General features: G+C 50.7%; 1 protein-coding gene across 2 annotated transcripts in view; it reads right to left on the reverse strand.

Annotated features, from left to right (window-relative positions):
- The window catches only part of POU2F3 (POU class 2 homeobox 3), a 78,951-nt gene that overhangs the window by 11,279 nt on the left and 49,872 nt on the right, over nucleotides 1–17,800 (reverse strand). For both annotated transcript variants that reach the window (XM_019468865.2, XM_019468866.2), the window contains exons 4-8: nucleotides 8,268–8,372; nucleotides 6,954–7,056; nucleotides 4,318–4,400; nucleotides 1,793–1,975; nucleotides 1,224–1,365 (exon numbers count right to left, since the gene is read on the reverse strand). In XM_019468865.2, the coding sequence (XP_019324410.1) occupies nucleotides 1,224–1,365; nucleotides 1,793–1,975; nucleotides 4,318–4,400; nucleotides 6,954–7,056; nucleotides 8,268–8,372 (616 nt within the window). The remainder of the gene's footprint in view (nucleotides 1–1,223; nucleotides 1,366–1,792; nucleotides 1,976–4,317; nucleotides 4,401–6,953; nucleotides 7,057–8,267; nucleotides 8,373–17,800) is intronic.

Consider the following 17,800-nt stretch of genomic DNA (forward strand, 5'->3'; position numbering starts at 1 on the left):
TTGGAGCTGAGGCTGTATGATCGGTGGGCAGACATACCCCACAGGAAGGATTCAGGCATCAGGTAGGGGGGACACACTAGAAACGACCCGTAAGGTCTCTTCCCAAAGATCCTAAGACCCTCTGATCATCTCTGTCACTTCAGTGCTCTGAAGAAAGCTGACGAAGGGACAAGTCGTTGTCGTTGGGGACAGCTTCCTTGACCTTCCATGTTTCCTCATGGAGGGACTTCTGAGGGGGTGACTGACCCCTTTGTCTGCCCATCCCACCCTTTCCTTCCTCTGCACAGGAAGTACTCATCAACATGTGTCTCCTGACTAGAGCCCAGCCCGGCACCGGCTCTGCTCCTTCCCTCTCTGTCTACACCAGTGGTTCTCAGCTGCGGTGGTTTTGCACCACGACTGCTCCCCCAGGGGACATTTGGGATATCTGGAGACATTTTTGTATGTCTCAACAGGCGGCAGGTGCTGCTGGCACCCAGCGGGTAGAGACCAAGGATGCTGCTAAATGCCCTATAATTCACAGGACAGCCTCTTCCAACCAAGAATTCTCCGGTCCAATGTGTTGACAGTGTCCTGGTAAGAACCCTGTCACCCACCGTTCCCAGACACCAACCTCCTCCATTCAATATTCCAAACATCTTGCCCTTGGCTTGCACCCTTGACCTCCTGGAATGCCTCCCAGGTCACCCGGCTGACAGAATCCTGCGGACCCTGCTCCTGCTGTAGGACTTTCCCCACTAGTCTTGCTCACGGTGACTCCCTGCCCTCTGGAGACCTGCTCGAGGTTAGCCAGATAGAGGGCTTGTGTTGTGACTCTTGCCTTCCCGGCTCCCCCAGGAGATCCTAGAGAACCCATTCCCCTATCTTCCCAACCTAGAAGGGGTCCAGAGAGCAAGGTGAGTAAGTTTGCAGACCCAAACTTTGTCTCTGGTGAGCCGTCCCCAGGCGGCTGGGTGGCCGTAGGGTGGACAACGGAAGGGGGCCAAGTCTTCATGGCCACAGACCTGAAGCCATTTCTTTCAAGGGGCCCTCTCAGCAACGAAGCGGACATTTCCCTCTCCCCTTGTCTGTCTCCTGTATCTTATTTCTCAGGTGGTTCCAGGCCCAGGAGGAGAAGGGGTCTTACACACTGACCGCCTAAAGCCTCAACTCAGACAAGTCACCAGCCCCTTCCCTGCAGAATCCTCTGGGGCACCGTCCACCCTTGAGTCCCTGATGCCTACCTGCATCGTGCAACCATTTCTCCAGCAGTGGCTTGAGCTTGCACATGTTCTTGAAGCTCAGATTGAGGGCCTCAAATCGTGAGATGGTGGTCTGGCTGAAGTCATTACCGTACAGTTTTCCCATCGCCAGCCCCACATCTCCCTGCATGTGGGGACCGAGAGGGAAAAGCCGGAGGGACGGGCTCCTTCTCTTCTTTGTCCACATTCCCCACCATCCTGGCGCCCATCATGCACGGACAGAACCTTCAAGCACCCACCCGTGACCGTGACTCCTTTCCAGGTTTTTTCCCTCTAAGAGGGAGACTTTGGTTCATTTCCCTCCCCAGACTCGGAGTGGGCCGTGCCCATATGCCCAACCCCTTGTCTGGCTCTCATTCCTCCCACCCGTTTCCCAGCAGTGTTCCCCAGTTCCCTCACCAATAGAAACTGTGCCCTGTTCTCAGGGAACACAGGGACACGTGGGCTTGCCCCAAACACACTGAACATCCGGCCGCTCCTCAAATGTACACTCGGGAAGCCCCGTCTCCGCTTGCTCAACCCGATCCCTTCTAGCTCCCCGCAAACCAAACCTGTGTGAAACCCAGCTTAATGCGCCTCTGCTTGAAGGTCTTGGCAAACTTCTCCAGCTCTTCCAGGTCACTGGGCTCATCAGACCCTCCAGAGCTGGGTAGATGCTTCGGCGCTGGGAGATGTGGGGACGCTTCCAGATGGGGGTCTAAAGAAGATCCCGGCAGCCCGGGGCGCCCAATTGCCTAAAAGGGAACACATGCCAAACAGATCCACAATGGCACAGATCGAATGGCACTTTCTATCGTGTGCTTAGAAGGCGACAGATGTCTGGGCGCGCTTGATTCCTATTTTTTTCAGGGGCGTGGAAGTGAAAATTTGGGTTTCTACAAAGGGATGGCAAATAGCTAGAATAGCTGAGGCAGACACAGGACTGCAGGACGGGGAGGTGGCCTTCTTGGGTTTTAGTCTATGACTCATTGTTTGACTCTGGGCAGGTAACTTCCTTCTTTCAATTTTCCGCCGTAAAAGGAGCTAGTGGGGTTGTTTACTAAGATTCCAAAAGCAAATCTCAGAATGGGACAAGGAAAAGGTTGTTTGCCTTGCCTGTTCTTTTCCACAAAGCAAAGTAACTGAGGTGTTTAACAGGCATTAACTGAAGATAACAGAGGACATCCGAGACTTGTTGTATGAATAGACCTTCCAGAAAAATTTAAACCCTTATGACTGCCATTGTACTTTCTAACCCATCATTTTCTTTCATGAGAGTGTTGTTTGGGTGTGTTTCGTTTTGTTTCGTTTTTGTTTTAAGTTTATTTATTTAATTTTTCAGTAATCCCTACACCCAATGCAGGGCTTGAACTCGTGACCCCGAGATCAAGAGTCGCATGTTCCACCGACTGAGCGGGGCAAGCGTCCTGTGTTTTTTGTTTCTAAATCAAAGGTATTCCCGTGCTATCTAAATATACGTTGATCTCATTTATGGTTGTCAGGAGATAGTCTTCCTTTAGTTCATTTTCGTAGAAAAGTGGGCTCTAAAACCTAGAGTTCATGTGGCGCCCTTTTGGGGTTGGATTCAATCCCCCTCCTGAAGACATCCACGATAGCACAAGCTCTGGAACCCAGACCGAGGGGTCCAGGCATCGTGTCCCTCCAGGAGCCACTGCCCACGTGGACAGCACTGCCTATATCCGCCCTTGTCTTTCTCCTTCCCAGTTTGTTTTCCTAGACTAAGGTGAACTTTCCTCCTTCTCTCTTCCGAGACCTGCAGATTTACAATTCAGATGGGCAGCCTCAGGATGAGGAAGGTGAGAGGACCCTGGCAAAGGATCTTTTAAAACAGAATGATTTGGAGCCTTATGGGTTCGGTCCTGTTTTGCAGGATGGGGGCGGAAATCTTCAGCTTTCTTTGAGACTTCCTTCTCATCGATTCCTTTGTTCTTTAACAAATACTTCTTGAGCTCTTTGCTAGACCTTCTTCTCCCTTCCTCTCATATCCAACGAGAGGCCAAATTGCATTCGTTCGTCTTCCCCAAACAGGTCCTCGTTTGCCCTTTCCTCTCTACTCTTATTGCCACAACCCTGAGCAAGTCCCTCATTACCGCTGCCCTGGACCATCTTAATAACCTCCTGAATGGCCTCTTGGATTCTCATGTCGTAAGATATGAGAGTTGATCTCAGGCCTCTAAAAGATCTCTTCTATGATGACATTCCGAGTCCCCAGGAGAGTGTGAGTTTAGGATTCCAGTGGCCCCCTTCCTATTAGCCACTAGATGGCACCCTCTCCCCTTCCTGATGTCTTCAGTGGACACTCTAGCCCTCTAGAGTCAGGGCCCTTAGTGATCCGTGGGGATCTTAGCGCACAGAAGGGCCAGTGGGGCCCTGTAATCTGTCTCTGCAGAGCCATCTCCTGCAGCTATGCACGGGGGCACCCAGATGAGGGGAGGAGAGGCACCTACGAGACAGCTCCTGCTGCTCTTAGCGAGCCACACACCTTGAATGAGGCCACATCCAGCCAGAGGAAGAGGTGCCTCCTTGTAATTGGCAAACAGGTACCGTGTGGCAACACGGGCAGCTCTGTTAACAGCCCCTCGCACCGGTCTCGGACCTCCTGACCCGCACAAGTGCACTGCAGGAGGTGGTCGAGGATAGTGGGTCTTGACAGGGACCCAGTGGTGAGAGACTGTGGCCTGGTGGGGACTCTGGTCTCCTCCTTGGGGCTTGAGAGGACCCGGGCAGGGCTGGCGGTCACCGTGGCATCCCTGAAAGTCAGCCCTCCTTAGGACCTGGCTGGTCCTAAGAGGAGTGAGCGAAACCAGGGCTGGTGTGGAGGACCCGCGCTGCTGAGCGGGACGGCCTGGGAGCTGAGATCTCTGGGCTCCAGTCCTGGTGCTGTTGGCGATGCTGGTTCGATCGTTTCTCCCGGCCGTGGCTTGGATTCCTCGTGTGTGAACAGGGATAATCCCTCGCTAGCCCCTCTTCCCAGAGGTGTAAGTGCAGCATCGAGGGGGTGGGGGAACACCGGTGAGCAGCTCCGTCCAGAGCTGAGGCATTCTCAGGGGGAGACAGGAAGAATGTGGTTGTTTACCTGGGACGCCAGGCCAGGCCCGGTCTGCGGGAGGAGGAGAGAGCTCTGTTGCTGCGGAAAGGGGAGAAGATTTGGCTGCAGACCTGAGTGGAAGGGGAGGGACAAAGGAACAAACAAAATAAAATCCAGGCCGTCTGAAGGACACGCTCCACAGCTTCGGGACCGAGATAACCGTCCCCACCCCCTGCTACCTTGTCAGGTCCCTCAACCCACCCCGAGCCCTGTGCAAAGGGCCCCCACGGGACTGCCAGGCATTGCCACACGCAGGTGGAGGAGAACGAGACACGGATAAGCAGGTAAACAGCCATCCGCAAACCAGTCCTCCGGCTTGCCCGCCCGCCTGCCTGGAATGGTGCTGCACGGGCTAAGGAGGTCAAGGCCAGCCTGCTCTGGGAGCTGCTAAGCAGGCTGAAGAAATCCAACAGGGAAGGAAAAGCAGCTGGAACGGAGGGGCCGGGGAGCTCCATTTTGCCTGCAGACAGCCACAAAAACCTGGGCAAATCTGCAAATATGCCAGGCCACATAGATGGGGCCAGAGAGCCCCAAAAGGCGGCACATGGCTGGCCAGAGGCTCTTGGCAGAACGAGGACATTTTCTACTTGGGAGGAAGAGCTGAGAGAGAAGGGAAGACCAGGGGCCAAGCCTCTGGAAACTCTGTCCGGTGGTATGGCCTCCACCTGCTCGTTGTACTGTCTGAGGACCGCTTTCTCCTTCCCTCTCCAGGAAAACGGCCCATGAAGGGCTCTGTCTGACTGGTGGTCATGAGAGTGGCCTCCCTCTAGGAAGGTCTTCAGCCAGGAGCTCTCACTGTCGCTGCGGGAATGAAGCCATTGAGCTACCAGAACAATGGGCCGGGTCACCCCAACCACTCAGCACAGACCAGAACCTTGGGGTCTCTGGGGTCCCTAAGCGGCTCCAGGTCACTGATGTACGGCATCTGTGGAAGCTGACCTTTACGCTCCTCAGTCTATAAAAGTCAGGGCTTAATTTTTCCTTATTAAAATAAACAAAAATCTCTCATAAGGAGTTCCGAGCCAGGAGTCAGAGGCTTAAATGCTAATAGTAATCTAACATTTAGACTGCGTTTTGAAATACACGAAGCCTTTTTATATGCATTATTTTGAATAACCCTCAATAACCTTGTGAGGTAGAATTTTACTATTTTTCTATTTCTTACTGTTTTTCCATTTTATTTTATTTTGCTCCGTTTTTATTCAGAGAGGTTAGGTGAAGTTTCCCAAGGACACACAGCCAGTAAGTGATTTAAAAAACAAACAAACAAACAAAAAAAAAAAGAATTTTTTTTAACCAATGAGTTTTCTGCCTTCAGAAAATTTTTTGTTTGTTTATTTTGCCCTGCATCGTACACTGACCTCACTGGTTATATGTATACCTGTGGGCCATTTTCACATCACTGTCTTTAAAATTTTTTTTCTAATGTTTATTTATTTTTTGAGAGACAAAGTGCAAGCGGGAGGGGGCAGAGAGGGGGGGGGAGAGAGAGAGAGAGAGAGAGAGAGAGCGAGAGAGAGAGAATCTGAAGCAGGCTCCAGGCTCCTAGCTGTCAGCACAGAGCTCGACGCAGGGCTTGAACTCGGGAACAAGAAGATCGTGACCTAGGCCGAAGGTGGACACTTAACCGACTGAGCCATCCAGGCGCCCCTCACGTCACTATCTTTTAAAACAGAAGGGAATTAGCTGTTACCTAGGAATGTGATATACGTTGTTTAGCTAAAATAAGTACTCAAAGGCTCAAGTATGTTCTCAGTCATCATCATAAAAATACTCTGAGATGCCTCAGAACCTAGGGGTAGGGACCGTAACTTAGGCAGGTGTTAGGGATGGAAGGCAGAGTTGCACGTTGTTTGGATTCTGGGTTTCCAAAGCCTCTACCTGGGATTTGTACACAGGTGGCAAACTCCTACTTCCTCCATCACTTTGGCCCTAGTCAGTGGAGACCGGAGAGAGGGGGGCGGTGGGCAGGCAGTGTAGGTCAATGGCCGAGAACACAGGTTTCGGGCAAACTTCCGGACTTTTCTTATGTCACCAGAGACACACTATGACTATCTACCACACAAGGTTATTTTGAAAAATGCCAGGAAAATCACTCATCAGGGCTCCTGGCAAATCACGTTCAAGAAATACCAGCTATTATCATGAATATTCTAATCTGTTTGCTCTTGGCCCAGGAGCCAGTCTCTGGTAGTAATTTCCGTGCCAAAGAAAACCTGAAAACCCCTTCTCCCGCCTGAGGGTGGCGCTGCCGCTCTACCCAAGCAGAGTCAAGGCCGGCTTCCTGGAGGTGAAAGTCTGAATCAGTCCTGAAAGATTTCCAAGGAACAGGGACTTGTCTGCACTGCATGTCCCAAGGAGCTCTTCCTTCCTGTGCTCCCCTCCGCCCCCAGCTCCTTGCCACCTTGCACCTCAGTCTCTACTGGCCGTGAAGTTGAGGAAGATGAGAGGGAAAAGCAGAGGACTCTCAGCCTGGCGGGGGCAATGCCAGGGTCCCTTCCCCGGGTCTCAATGCCAGAGGAGTGAGCCACTCACCCGTGCCCCACACTTGGGCTCCTTTATCCAGCAAGCCGCAGCAGCACTTTGCTGGACTTGATCGATGCGGAAAACGCCCGAGTTCTTACCTTGTTGCCCAGACTGGGTCTGGGATAGCAGGAACTGGGATACGGACTGGAGGTGGCCAGGAACCAGCACGAGCTGCTGGAGCGGATGGAGGGAGGTCATGTCCTGCACATGGGGAGACACATACATCGCCGAATTTACATGCTGGGGGTGCCGGCTCCATCTGCCTGCTGCCCATCTGTCCCGTGGGGCTCCAGACTCTGAGAGTTTGTTGGCAGTGACCTTGCCTTATGCCTCTGTGTAGCTCAAGTGCCTGGCACGGAGTAGCGATTCCATTAATGCTGGCATTGTTACAGCTCCTGCACTCAGCCAAGCAGTGCCTCTCAGCCTAGTGTACTGAAACTTTGCCTTGTTATTTAACTTTCGTGCGTGTCAGTCTTGTCTCCCAAGTAGTCGGTAAACGTCGAAGGCACAGGCTCAGTGTTACCCGGCTCTCAGAGGTTTACCCTAGAAATGACATGAAATCCCGATCGTCTGACTTTGTTTCTTTAATCTCATGCCACTCGACTGTACTAAAAGCCACGTCTTGGCCATTTCCTGGGCCTGAGGCTTTCCTGGAAGGAGGAGCAAGTTATTATTTCTTAACACAACCGATCTGATGAAGCAGAAAGGCCACTGCCCCTGGGCTCCTCCCACCAGCCCTCAAAAGGGAGACAGCAGTTCCGATACGTGGGGGATCGAGATCCTCAGGGCTCTGTGCCCCCCCCCGAGGGCTGTGCTTAGGTCTGTACACGAAGAGGTGGTAAACCCCTGCTGAATAAGAAAGTGAAGGAATGGGCATACGCTCCGGTCTTAAGTATTTCCAGGGAAGGGGTGGCATTTCTTCCCCAGGTGATCCAGACCAAGAGAGGGGCTCGCCACATGGACATCCGCCCTCTCTGACGTTTGCTGTTACTGTTTCAGGGTGCCTCCTCTTCCCCGCACGACACTCTGTTCTACTTTGGCTTTGGTGCAAAACCTCGAGGGAGGAGAGTGGGCTCACTGGAGACAGAAATGCTCTATATCTGTAGCCATGGTTGTCGCAATAGGGCCCCCTGAAATGGGGGCCAGCTCCACAGCCGCTAGGTCCATCGTTCTGGCAAGGCCGGCTCCTTTTGGTCCCAGACAGGTAGAGGCAGCCGGGCTTCCCCTATGGAATCCCACCTCCACCCCAGGCCTGAATCCCTCGGTCACGCTCCCTACAGGGGGCTTTTCGGACCACGAATTCACCGAGAGCCAGGCCTAGAGGTCAAGCATTTTGGAGAAGGCTTGACTTCAACTCCCCGGCTGAGTCCACTGAGACTATCAGGGCTCCCCGGCATCAGGCTGGCATTTACCCCAGACATTTGGTTTCCAGACATCATGGCAGGTCCTTGACTCAGGTGACATGGCCGATGTGAGAGGGTCTGCTGCAAGGAGTCACTGAGGTCCTCAGTTTTAATCTGTGTAAGTGGAGGCAGGAGAGCATCAGTGCGGGGCCTCCCCAGGCGGGCAGAAACAGAAACGTAGAGAAGGTCAAGGCGGATTAGTGACCAGCCCCGAGAGTAAGGAGCTAGCTCTGTGCCTACAGTACCTACAGGGCTGGGGCTTGATGTGCCTGCCTGTGTGTGCACCTCAGCCCAGGGCAGCTGGTAAGAGACAGGGAAATGGCACTCTGGAGTCAGAATCTGCAGGAGGGGGATTCACAGAGATCCATGGTTCCTCAGCACATTCTGTGGGCTGTGCAGGCCCACGGTGCAGTTTACGCGCTTCCTCGTTGAAACGGGAAAAAAAGAAGGATATTGCAGGGACTTGAAACATTTCTTTTAAATTTGGAGATGGCGCTCTTCCTTTTTTCTTGGGGGGAGAGGTTAGAATTTCTTTTGTGACATGATGCTGATTCTAAATGGTATTTTAAGGGGCACCTGGATGGCTCAGTGGGTTAAGTGACCAACTTCAACTCACCACTTGTGGTTTGAGCCCCGTGTCGGGCTCTGTCCTGACAGCTCACAGCCTGGAGCCTGGTTCGGGTTCTGTGTCTCCCTCCTTCTCTGCCCCTCCCCTGCTCATGCTGTTTCTCTCTCTCTCTCTCGCTCTCAAAACTAAATAAACATTAAAAAAATTTTTCTAAATGGTATTTTAAAAACTCCCCACCTTGCAAAGTAGAAAAAAAAAAAAAAAAGGCAACCCTTTACCAGTCTTCCCCATACTGTTTTTTTTATTTTCCTGGTCCACAAAATCCCACAAAGTCTGGGAGCCAGCTTCCCCTCTCTCTTCCCCTTGTTTTCCACAGTTATCTATCTTCTGCGTGGTGAGCTGCCTCTGCAGTCAGCCCTCTGCACCCATGCGGCTTTGATGATAGTCTTTGCTGGTCTCCCTACAGGTGGGGACACGTCTCCCTCATAGTCACTACTGCACTGGCAGCCCGAGGGGGCTGTGATGGCTTCTAAAACCTCTCTAGCCTCTCTCCACCACTCTTGGATGACAGCACCAATCACCCACCTGTGGGGCTCTCGGGTGTCCAAGGGCAGGGCTGGATGGGTGCACTATTTGGGCCCATCCAGAGAACTATACTCTTGCAGCTTTTCAGGAAGTCCACTGGGGCAGGGGGAGCCAAGTGACTCTGAATTCATATAATATGACAAAGAGCATAGGATCTAGACTATACCTTTTAAAAGACATTAGGGAGACCCTCTGATGGAAATTCTTGGCCATAGACGTCCTGGCTTAAACCATTTTCTTAATCTACACTGGGGATGTCACAGACATCCTGGAATCACTCCTGTATTAACTTAATCCAAGTAAAACGTTCAGACCAGTGGCTATATTTATGCTTCATTGTTGTGAAATGAATCTCTAGATCACTAAAGAAAGAACTCCCTTTGGTTGGTGAGCTAGGCAGCTCCTACTGAGTGATATCAGAGATTGAGGAGAGAGCTAATGTCCTAAATATGGTATCTTGCACATAATGGGAATTAATGCAAATTAATTACCTAAAAGACACAAACAGAACCCATTTCTCCATAGACTCCAGGGGGATACAGTCAGGAAAACGTTGAACAGGGAGCTAGACCTTGTGTCTAAGTCCTCACCCCGGCTTGAACTTACTACGTAACCCTGAGCAATCTTTTAGCCTGTACGAGACTCGGTTTCTCCATCTGTTTGACGACTCTATGGGATTCTTCTCTCTTCCAGTCCTAACATGGAATCACAAGTTCCAGTTCCATTGTGCGTTTGGCAGACTTGGCTAGCCCAGGTTGCTGCGGCGTTCTAGAGCAGACCTAAAAGGGCACCAACAAGGGCTGGTGCCACCAAAGTTGGGAAGAGGATGCTTCTTTCAGGGACAGTCTTTACAAATCATTCCTCTCTTCTCTCACCCAAGGAGACTTATTCTGGAGCACTGGAAGCAGAGAAGAGGAAGGGACAGAGACTGGAAGTAGGACAGTGGGGGCAGAGGGTTGAGACTTTGTGAAAACTCTAAAGACATGGCCAGCCGGGAGGGATTGCCAAGACGGCCCCAATCGCCAGCCCCAGGGTCCCTCGGTTCTTCCCACCCATGCTTGGCGTCTCCGTCTAAGAAGCTCTGGTGTCCTACTTTCTTCCCCTAGAAATTAAGAGTTTTCACATCCTCGATTCTGGGGAAACATTTGTTAGCAGGTTTTTAAAAAGCCAGAAATAGACGATACAACTACTTATTTAAAACCACCACCACCACCACCACCCTTAAGGTTTGTTCGAAGAGATTTTAGTGAAGCAAAGCCTTTTGGGGGCCACGTCTCCTTTGTAGATCCCCCCACCCCCCGCTCCTGCCCCGGTGCATCCCTCTCCCAGTGCGGGGATAGGTGAGGCAGGATGGAGGAAGGGGGACAGAGGGAGAACGTGGAAAATTGGAGCCAAAGCCACGCTGGGTAGAACCACCGCGGGCAGCTTGGCGGGGCTCCAGCTCGGAGGCAAGTGGCAGGGTTCCTTTATAGACTCATTATGCGCAATGGAGATAAGAAGGTGCAGCTATGACAGAGCTTGAAAACATGTGCTTTGCCTCCAACCTGGGTGCTATCTGTTAGAATCACTGCCAGGTCTTCCTGCAACACTTAATTTCAGAAACCAGCGCCATCATAAAAGAAAACTCACCCTTTCATCTGCTTCCCGGATCAATTGCCCTCCAAACTCGTTGAGGGGCACAGCTGACCTCCCAGTTCTAAAAATGAAGCGACCGATAGCAGGAAATTCCTCTGGGTGTTCGTCTGGGGCGTTCTGACAGCCCCATGTGTCATTGTTGTGACTTTTTGCTTCGGCGACGTTTCACTCTTTCATTTCTCATATTTCATTAGCCTATGGGTGCGAGCTGCTGACAGTAACCCCCCAAGGAAGAGAGTCCTATACAAACCAGGTTGAAAGACAGTAAAGGAGATTTCTTTTTCGGTGACAGATTCTAGAAGTCTCTGCTTTGGTGGGTGGGTCTCAGAAAGAGAGGAAGGGAGGAAGATACGTTAGCGGCTCTTAACAGCCTCCTTCGGCAATTCTCTTAAGAGTTCACAGGTGAAGAAACTAAGAAATTAAGAAACGAAGTCCTTCCCAAATCAAAAAATCCCTTTCACTGCTGTCGAATGGAAAAGATTGGAGCCTTTCCAGGCAACTGGGTGTTGGCTGTGGATCTGGAAGGCGAGATAGAGAGACTTCTGTTGGAATCCCATTGACTTCTAATGTGAGAACCGGAGGCAAATTGGACGAAAATCCACGTTCCCCCCGTACTTGTGAAAACCCAATCAAACCCACAGCCTGCCTGGAATCATGAAGACTGTCTCCAGAGTCCCTGTGGTGGTTCTTCTCACGCAAAGGGATATCTCTGCAAGCCCTGCTTGGGATGGACTAGTCCCTGGGGACATGGGCCACCCAGAGGGCTCGGCCGTGTCATAGCCACTGACCGTCGGGTCCATCTGTTAGACAAGGTTTGTTCGCTCAGGATTTTCTCCACCCGCTGTGCTGTGTACAGGTATTACACTGAGTTTTGGGCAGTGACCAGGGAGGTAAAAAGTCATCATGGGTGATTATCTTTTCTAATCCCAATGAACTCCTTGACATCACCTGCTTGAGAAAGCAGTAGCCTCATTCTGCGAGGAGAGAGCCCCCTCTGAGGGGCTGGAAGCCTTCATACGTTCCTTACTCGGCTTCACACTCCCAGCCAGGGGTGTGGGGACAAGTATTTGCCTTCCCGTCTCATGGAGGCCCAGAGAGTTTTAGAGATGGGGATAAAGTTACATAACAAGACACTGGCCAAGTCCCTTAAGGGAATGACCCTCTGATTTCCCCCCGGTTCCCTTTCTACAAAACAATACTACCAACTTCCCAGGGGTGGGAGACAGCATAGACCGTAGGTGACGGAAAAGGTGGCGTTCTGGCCCAGATAGACCCATGGACCTCCTTATGAACCATGTTTTGGGGTCATGTGATGGGGCACGAGGGTGCTGGGGTACTCCTCCTTAGCCCCACCCATGACATTTTCACATGGTTTTCTCTCTCGGGGAAGCAGCCCCACACTAATGAACAGATCACTGGCGATGAAAACGATCAAAGCTGTTGTCCTGGTTGCATAACTCGTTTGTGGAAAGTGTTTCATAAACATTTCACAAGAAGGAGAATTTCAAAGCATGAACATCTCCCAACCTGCCTTCAATTACAGGCAGGATTTTTTTTTTTCTTTCTCCCCCCCCCCCCCCTTCTACACTTCTCCTAGCAGTAAGGAGAGTTTCTGTTTTGTAACTGATCTATAAAGGGTTGGCAGCGAACATGTTGCTCATGAAAAGATCCTAAAAATATATTTCCAGTGGTAGAATGGGGCAGGCAAGTAACTCATCTCAGGTGAACAGGGCTGAAAGTCCCCCGGGAGATGTTGGCTTGCATTTTCGCTTGGGAAACTCTCCTCTTTCTGTGGTTCTTGGTTGTTCCCTGGGAGTCCAAGACTCCTGCCTTCAGATGCCTCTGGGAAGTGCCTGGGGAGATGGCCTCACCCAGGTTTCCAGTCAGAGCAATGACAGACCAGCTTCGAGGCACTTTTGCCCATGGACACTGGGATCTTCTCCCTGCCCGCATCAAACTTCTAGACAAAGGAAGAGAAGAGACAGGGGACCCTTGAATAAACTAGTAGCTCCTCAGGAAGCTGGGGCCACTTGGGGTTGCTACCTCCTGAAAAGGAACTTTTCAAAGAGGCATCCTTGTTTTTCTGGCTTGTACCGACTCTGGAAATGCAACAAGCTTATCAGTCATGTTATTTAATGCTTTGGCTTCAGTTCTTAAGACATAGCATTGCTAGTGCTGACACATGCGTGAAAAACCCCATCATTTTAAGCCTATAAAAGTTTTCTTCTCCCTCTGGCACATAAGTCCATGCATTCAAGTTTAAAAACTCTGGGAAGGGGCTGCGTCCCTACGGAGGACGAATCCTCACAAATGTTTCTTGGTGGCCAGGACTTGAACGACGTCATGCTCTACCTTCCTTCAAAGCCTTCCCGAGATGCCCACCATGTTCCCTTCTGGTGGGTTGATGGAGGCTCTCTTTTTTCTGACCCCGATCCCCTTTGAATCACGCCCTTCTGGCTCTCCTCGTAGGCCACCTGGTAGAGAAGAGCCCAGAGCTACTACTGTCTTGAGAGGAATTCCACAGAACTCTTGATTTGCCCACACAGAGAGCTGTTCTGCCCCCAAAGACGTGAAACGGCAGGAGGTAGGAGGTGCAGTGGGGGAAGAAATGCTGAGCACGTTCTCTGAATCAAACTCTGAAAATGGTTCCTGAGCCCAGTGGCTATTCTTGGGAAGTGTCTGGTGAGTGAATGTGGTTTGGCATCACACTGGGTTCTTCTGCATACACCTGGGCTGCCTATCATGGAAGGACTTTGCTGTCCTTTTCAGAGCAGGAGACGATTTAGAAAGAAAGAAAGAAAGAAAGAAAGAAAGAAAGAAAGAGAAAAAAAAGAAAGAAAGAACAAAGAAGGAGGAAAGAAAGAAAGAAAAAAAAAAGGAAAGAAAAGAAAAGAAAGGAAAAAAGAAAAGAAAAAGAAAAAGACATCCAGGAAGCAAGTGCAAGGCTCAGGAGCAACCAGGAGTTCTGACTTTCGGTCCCATCCCTGCTTCTAACTAGTGGCATGATCTTTTTTTTAAATTTATTTATTTTGAGAGAGAGAGAGAGAGAGAGCACAAGCAGGGGAGGGGCAAAGAGGGAGAGAGACAGAGAATCCCAAGCAGGCTCCGTGCTGACAGCGTGAAGCCCGATGCGGGGCTCGAACTCACGAACGTCAAGATCGTGTCCCGAGCCGAAATCAAGAGTCAGGCATTTAGCCGACTGAGCCACCCAGGCACCCCTGGTTGCATGATCTAATATTTTAAGTTACTTCATTCGGTTCTCTAGGCCTAGACAAAAGGAGAAAAGGAGACTAGTTGGAATCTACTTAAGAAATTTATAATGCATAAAAGAGAGCGGGAGCAGACTTGGGAGCAGAAAGTATGCTGACTGTCTCACCAGCCCCATTTCACAGATGACAAAAGAGATTGAGGCTTGTAGATATTAAGAAACTTGCCTGAGGTCAGACTGCAGGCAAATAATAGAGATGAGATTCCGGTCCAAGTCTATGTGACTCCATAGTTCTACGTAAACCCAACTCTCACCCGCGAGTGATGGATTCACAGAGTCACAGACTCTTCACGGTGCCCAACGTGCCAGCTACATGGCAGACATTCAACAAGTGTTGGTTCCCTTCCTTCCCCATCAGAACTGGAAGGAAATGCAGCTAGCACCTGGCCCAAACCGTTCATTTCACAGCTAGGACTCCTGAAGCCCAAGGGGGGGCAGACCAACTTGCTCAGGGCCACAGACCTAGAGTGGCAGGCAAGCCCGGCCCGGAGACCCAGGGCCCATGAGGACAGGTCTCCTAACTCCCCACACACTACTCCGTCCATTCCATTGCACTGCCGCGTGGCTCGGTCTCGTGTTTTTATCGCTCAAAATATTGTTTCCTACATTTCCTTGTCGTAACTCAGTAGCAACCCTAATCCCACTGCTCTAATGAGATTTCATCAAAAGAAAAGTCCCCGTTCAGAGTTCTTCATTACTACACAGACTAAGGTTCATGTCCAGATAAAGCACAATTGACTAGATATGATAACATAGCACTTGGCTTGGGACCCAGTGTTCTGCATTTCCTGGACTCTCCCCTGCAGGAATTCACTCCAGGGGCTTGATATTTGCTCATTTCCCTCCCTCATTATCAGGAAGCTAAGTGGGGTAGGCGAACGAGAGCATCAGCTCCAGAAAGAGAGAACATAATATTTTTGTAGCACTTTAGAGATCCAAGAGCACTTGCAAATATATCATCATTTATCCTTCATGATAATTCCATGAGGCCAATAATCTTATCAAACGTTTTTACAGATGCAGGAACGATCAGGAGAGCTGACCGAACGCGCCCACCATCATGCAGCCAGGAAGAGCGCAGCGTGACTTTCTACTTGGGTCATTCGCCTCCAGACCCTCCCCCTCTTCTTCTGTACCATTTGGTCCAAGTGAGGCAACCCCATTGGCCTCCCCCCAGAATTTCCCATCCGAAAATGTCCCTGTGGACCCCTACCTCCTCTAAGTTCCATGTTGTTTTCACATTGGTACGTGGTTGGTGTAAACATTTTCACGAGGGTGGCCTGGGACTTTTATGTGCACGTGGGGCTTACATAGTTATTGAACGTAAAGTTTGCAACAAGTCTGAAAGGGATTCTCCTTGACATTTCCTGGGTGACTGCCTGTGACCTGGAAGCCTGCCCCTGAGAGTTGGAGCATGGGTTACCAGTGTAAGTAAATGGGTTTCCCTGGTAATTTTTACCTTTTTTTTTTTTAAGTTTGTTTATTTATCTTGAATGAGACAGAGAGAGCATGAGCAGGGGAGGGGCAGAGAGGGAGTGGGGGAGAGAGAGAATCCCAAGCAGGCTTCGAGGTCAGTGCCCAGGGTCCCACGCGGGGCTAGAACTCATGAATGGTGAGATCAATGACCTGAGCCAAAACCAAGAGTCAGACGCTCAACTGACTGAGACACCCAGTTGCCCCGGTGATTTTTACCTTTGAGAACAGTGTTCTAGCAAGACCGAGGGCCTCGTGTCTTGAACTGCTGTGGAACTCCAGATAAACTGAGGCACCCCTCGTGGCCTTCCAACACTGAGTCTGCTCTGACAGCATGGAGTAGCTGGTCTTCCACGTGGCATGCTTGAAACACAGAGGTTTCCTGTCCCATAAAGGTCCCCTTCCCAGGTCAGTTTAGTTCAACGAGAATTTAGTATGCACCTACTGTATACCAAGGGGGAACTAGAGGCACGAACATGAACGGGGACCTGCCGGGTTAATCAGGAGACAGGACACGAAAAGTAAACAGCAACCACGCAATGCTTACAGCAATCACAAGCACGCATCGTGGTGGCACGGAAAGATTGTGACTCACCGTGGCAGGGCACAGCACGGCCAGAGGAAGGGGAGCGAGGTAAGGAGAGCCCCACAGAAGAAAAGTCCTTCTGAGCAGCCCTGAACGGTGAAGGGGGCTCCCCAAGGGAAGGCACGGAAGGGCATGTCAGGAAGTGGGAACAGCTCGTCCAAAGTTGCAGAGGGCGAGAGCAACCAGCAGTCCAGCGATGTTGCTGCCGCATGGGGTGCGGAGAGGAAGGCCTGGACGAGCAGCCAGGGCCCCCGCACACCGTGCAGAGGAGTTTCGACGGACTCTGGGCGCAAAGTGTCACCAGAGGAGAGGGGAATAGCACGGAGAGACTTTTGTTCAGCTCAGTTACGCCGACGGCGGTGTGGAATACGGGTCTGAAGTGGGTAAACCGCAAGCAGGGCCACTGATTAAGAAGCTGTTGATGGCAACAGTCCAGGTAAGAGCTGATAGGGACACATGCGCCCAAGGCCAAAACAGCAAGGACCAGGCAGAGGAGACAAAACGGAGAGATTTTAGGACAGAACATATATTTCCACCCTTGAAGCTTTATCCTTTGTAACAAAGGCCTGTTTATTTCAGGAATCCCCTGCTGAATGCCTGCGGGCCTGAAAGAGCGAACCCAGGCTGGTATCTGAAAGGCCACGGTCAACCCAACTGCTCACAATAGCCGGAGCGGAGAGGGTTTGGGTTTCCAGAAGGCGTGCACAGTTCGGCAATGTTTAATTTTTTAAAAGCTAATTATGAATTTTAAATGAAAAAAAAAAAAAAAAACCTACAAAAAACAGATTAAGGAGTGCCCGGGTAGCTCAATCGGTTACGCGTCTGACTTCGTCTCAGGTCACGATCTCCTGGTTCGTGAGTTTGAGCCCCACGTTGGGCCCTGTGATGACAGCCCTGAGCCTGGAGCCTGCTTCGGATTCTGTGTCTCCCTCTCTCTCCCTCTCCCCCACTCGCACTCTGTCGGTCTCTTTCTCTCTCTCAAAAATAAACTTAGAAAAAAAAAGAAAGGTTAAAAACAGTAAGCACTCAAAATGTCACATATCCGTATAGAACTTTTTAGCTTACGAGGTGTTAAAGTTAGTTGTAGGGTTCCTTCTTTTTCCTGGGCAGAGGGACTCCTGAGAAGTTAAGGGGCACATGATATAAATAAACATACATACAGATATTGCTGTATGTGTGTGTGTGTGCGCACACGTCCATGTTTAGCAATAACAATAGCTAAAAATAATAATAGCAAAAATAACCCAATCTCCTTCTCTCCCCACTTCTTGAGTCACTGTCTATACCAGCAGGCAACACCTGGGATGTGGCCTACAGACCTTAGAACTTTCTGTGATGTTCTACAGTTCACAAAGCACTTTCAAGCATACAATTTTGGTTGAGTTTCAGGATATCCCCATAAGATGAAGAGGCAGGTGATGGTCTTT

The sequence above is a fragment of the Panthera pardus genome, unplaced genomic scaffold (genome assembly GCF_024362965.1).
Source record: "Panthera pardus isolate Hobbes unplaced genomic scaffold, ASM2436296v1 HiC_scaffold_12, whole genome shotgun sequence".
NCBI classification, from domain to species: Eukaryota; Metazoa; Chordata; class Mammalia; order Carnivora; family Felidae; genus Panthera; species Panthera pardus.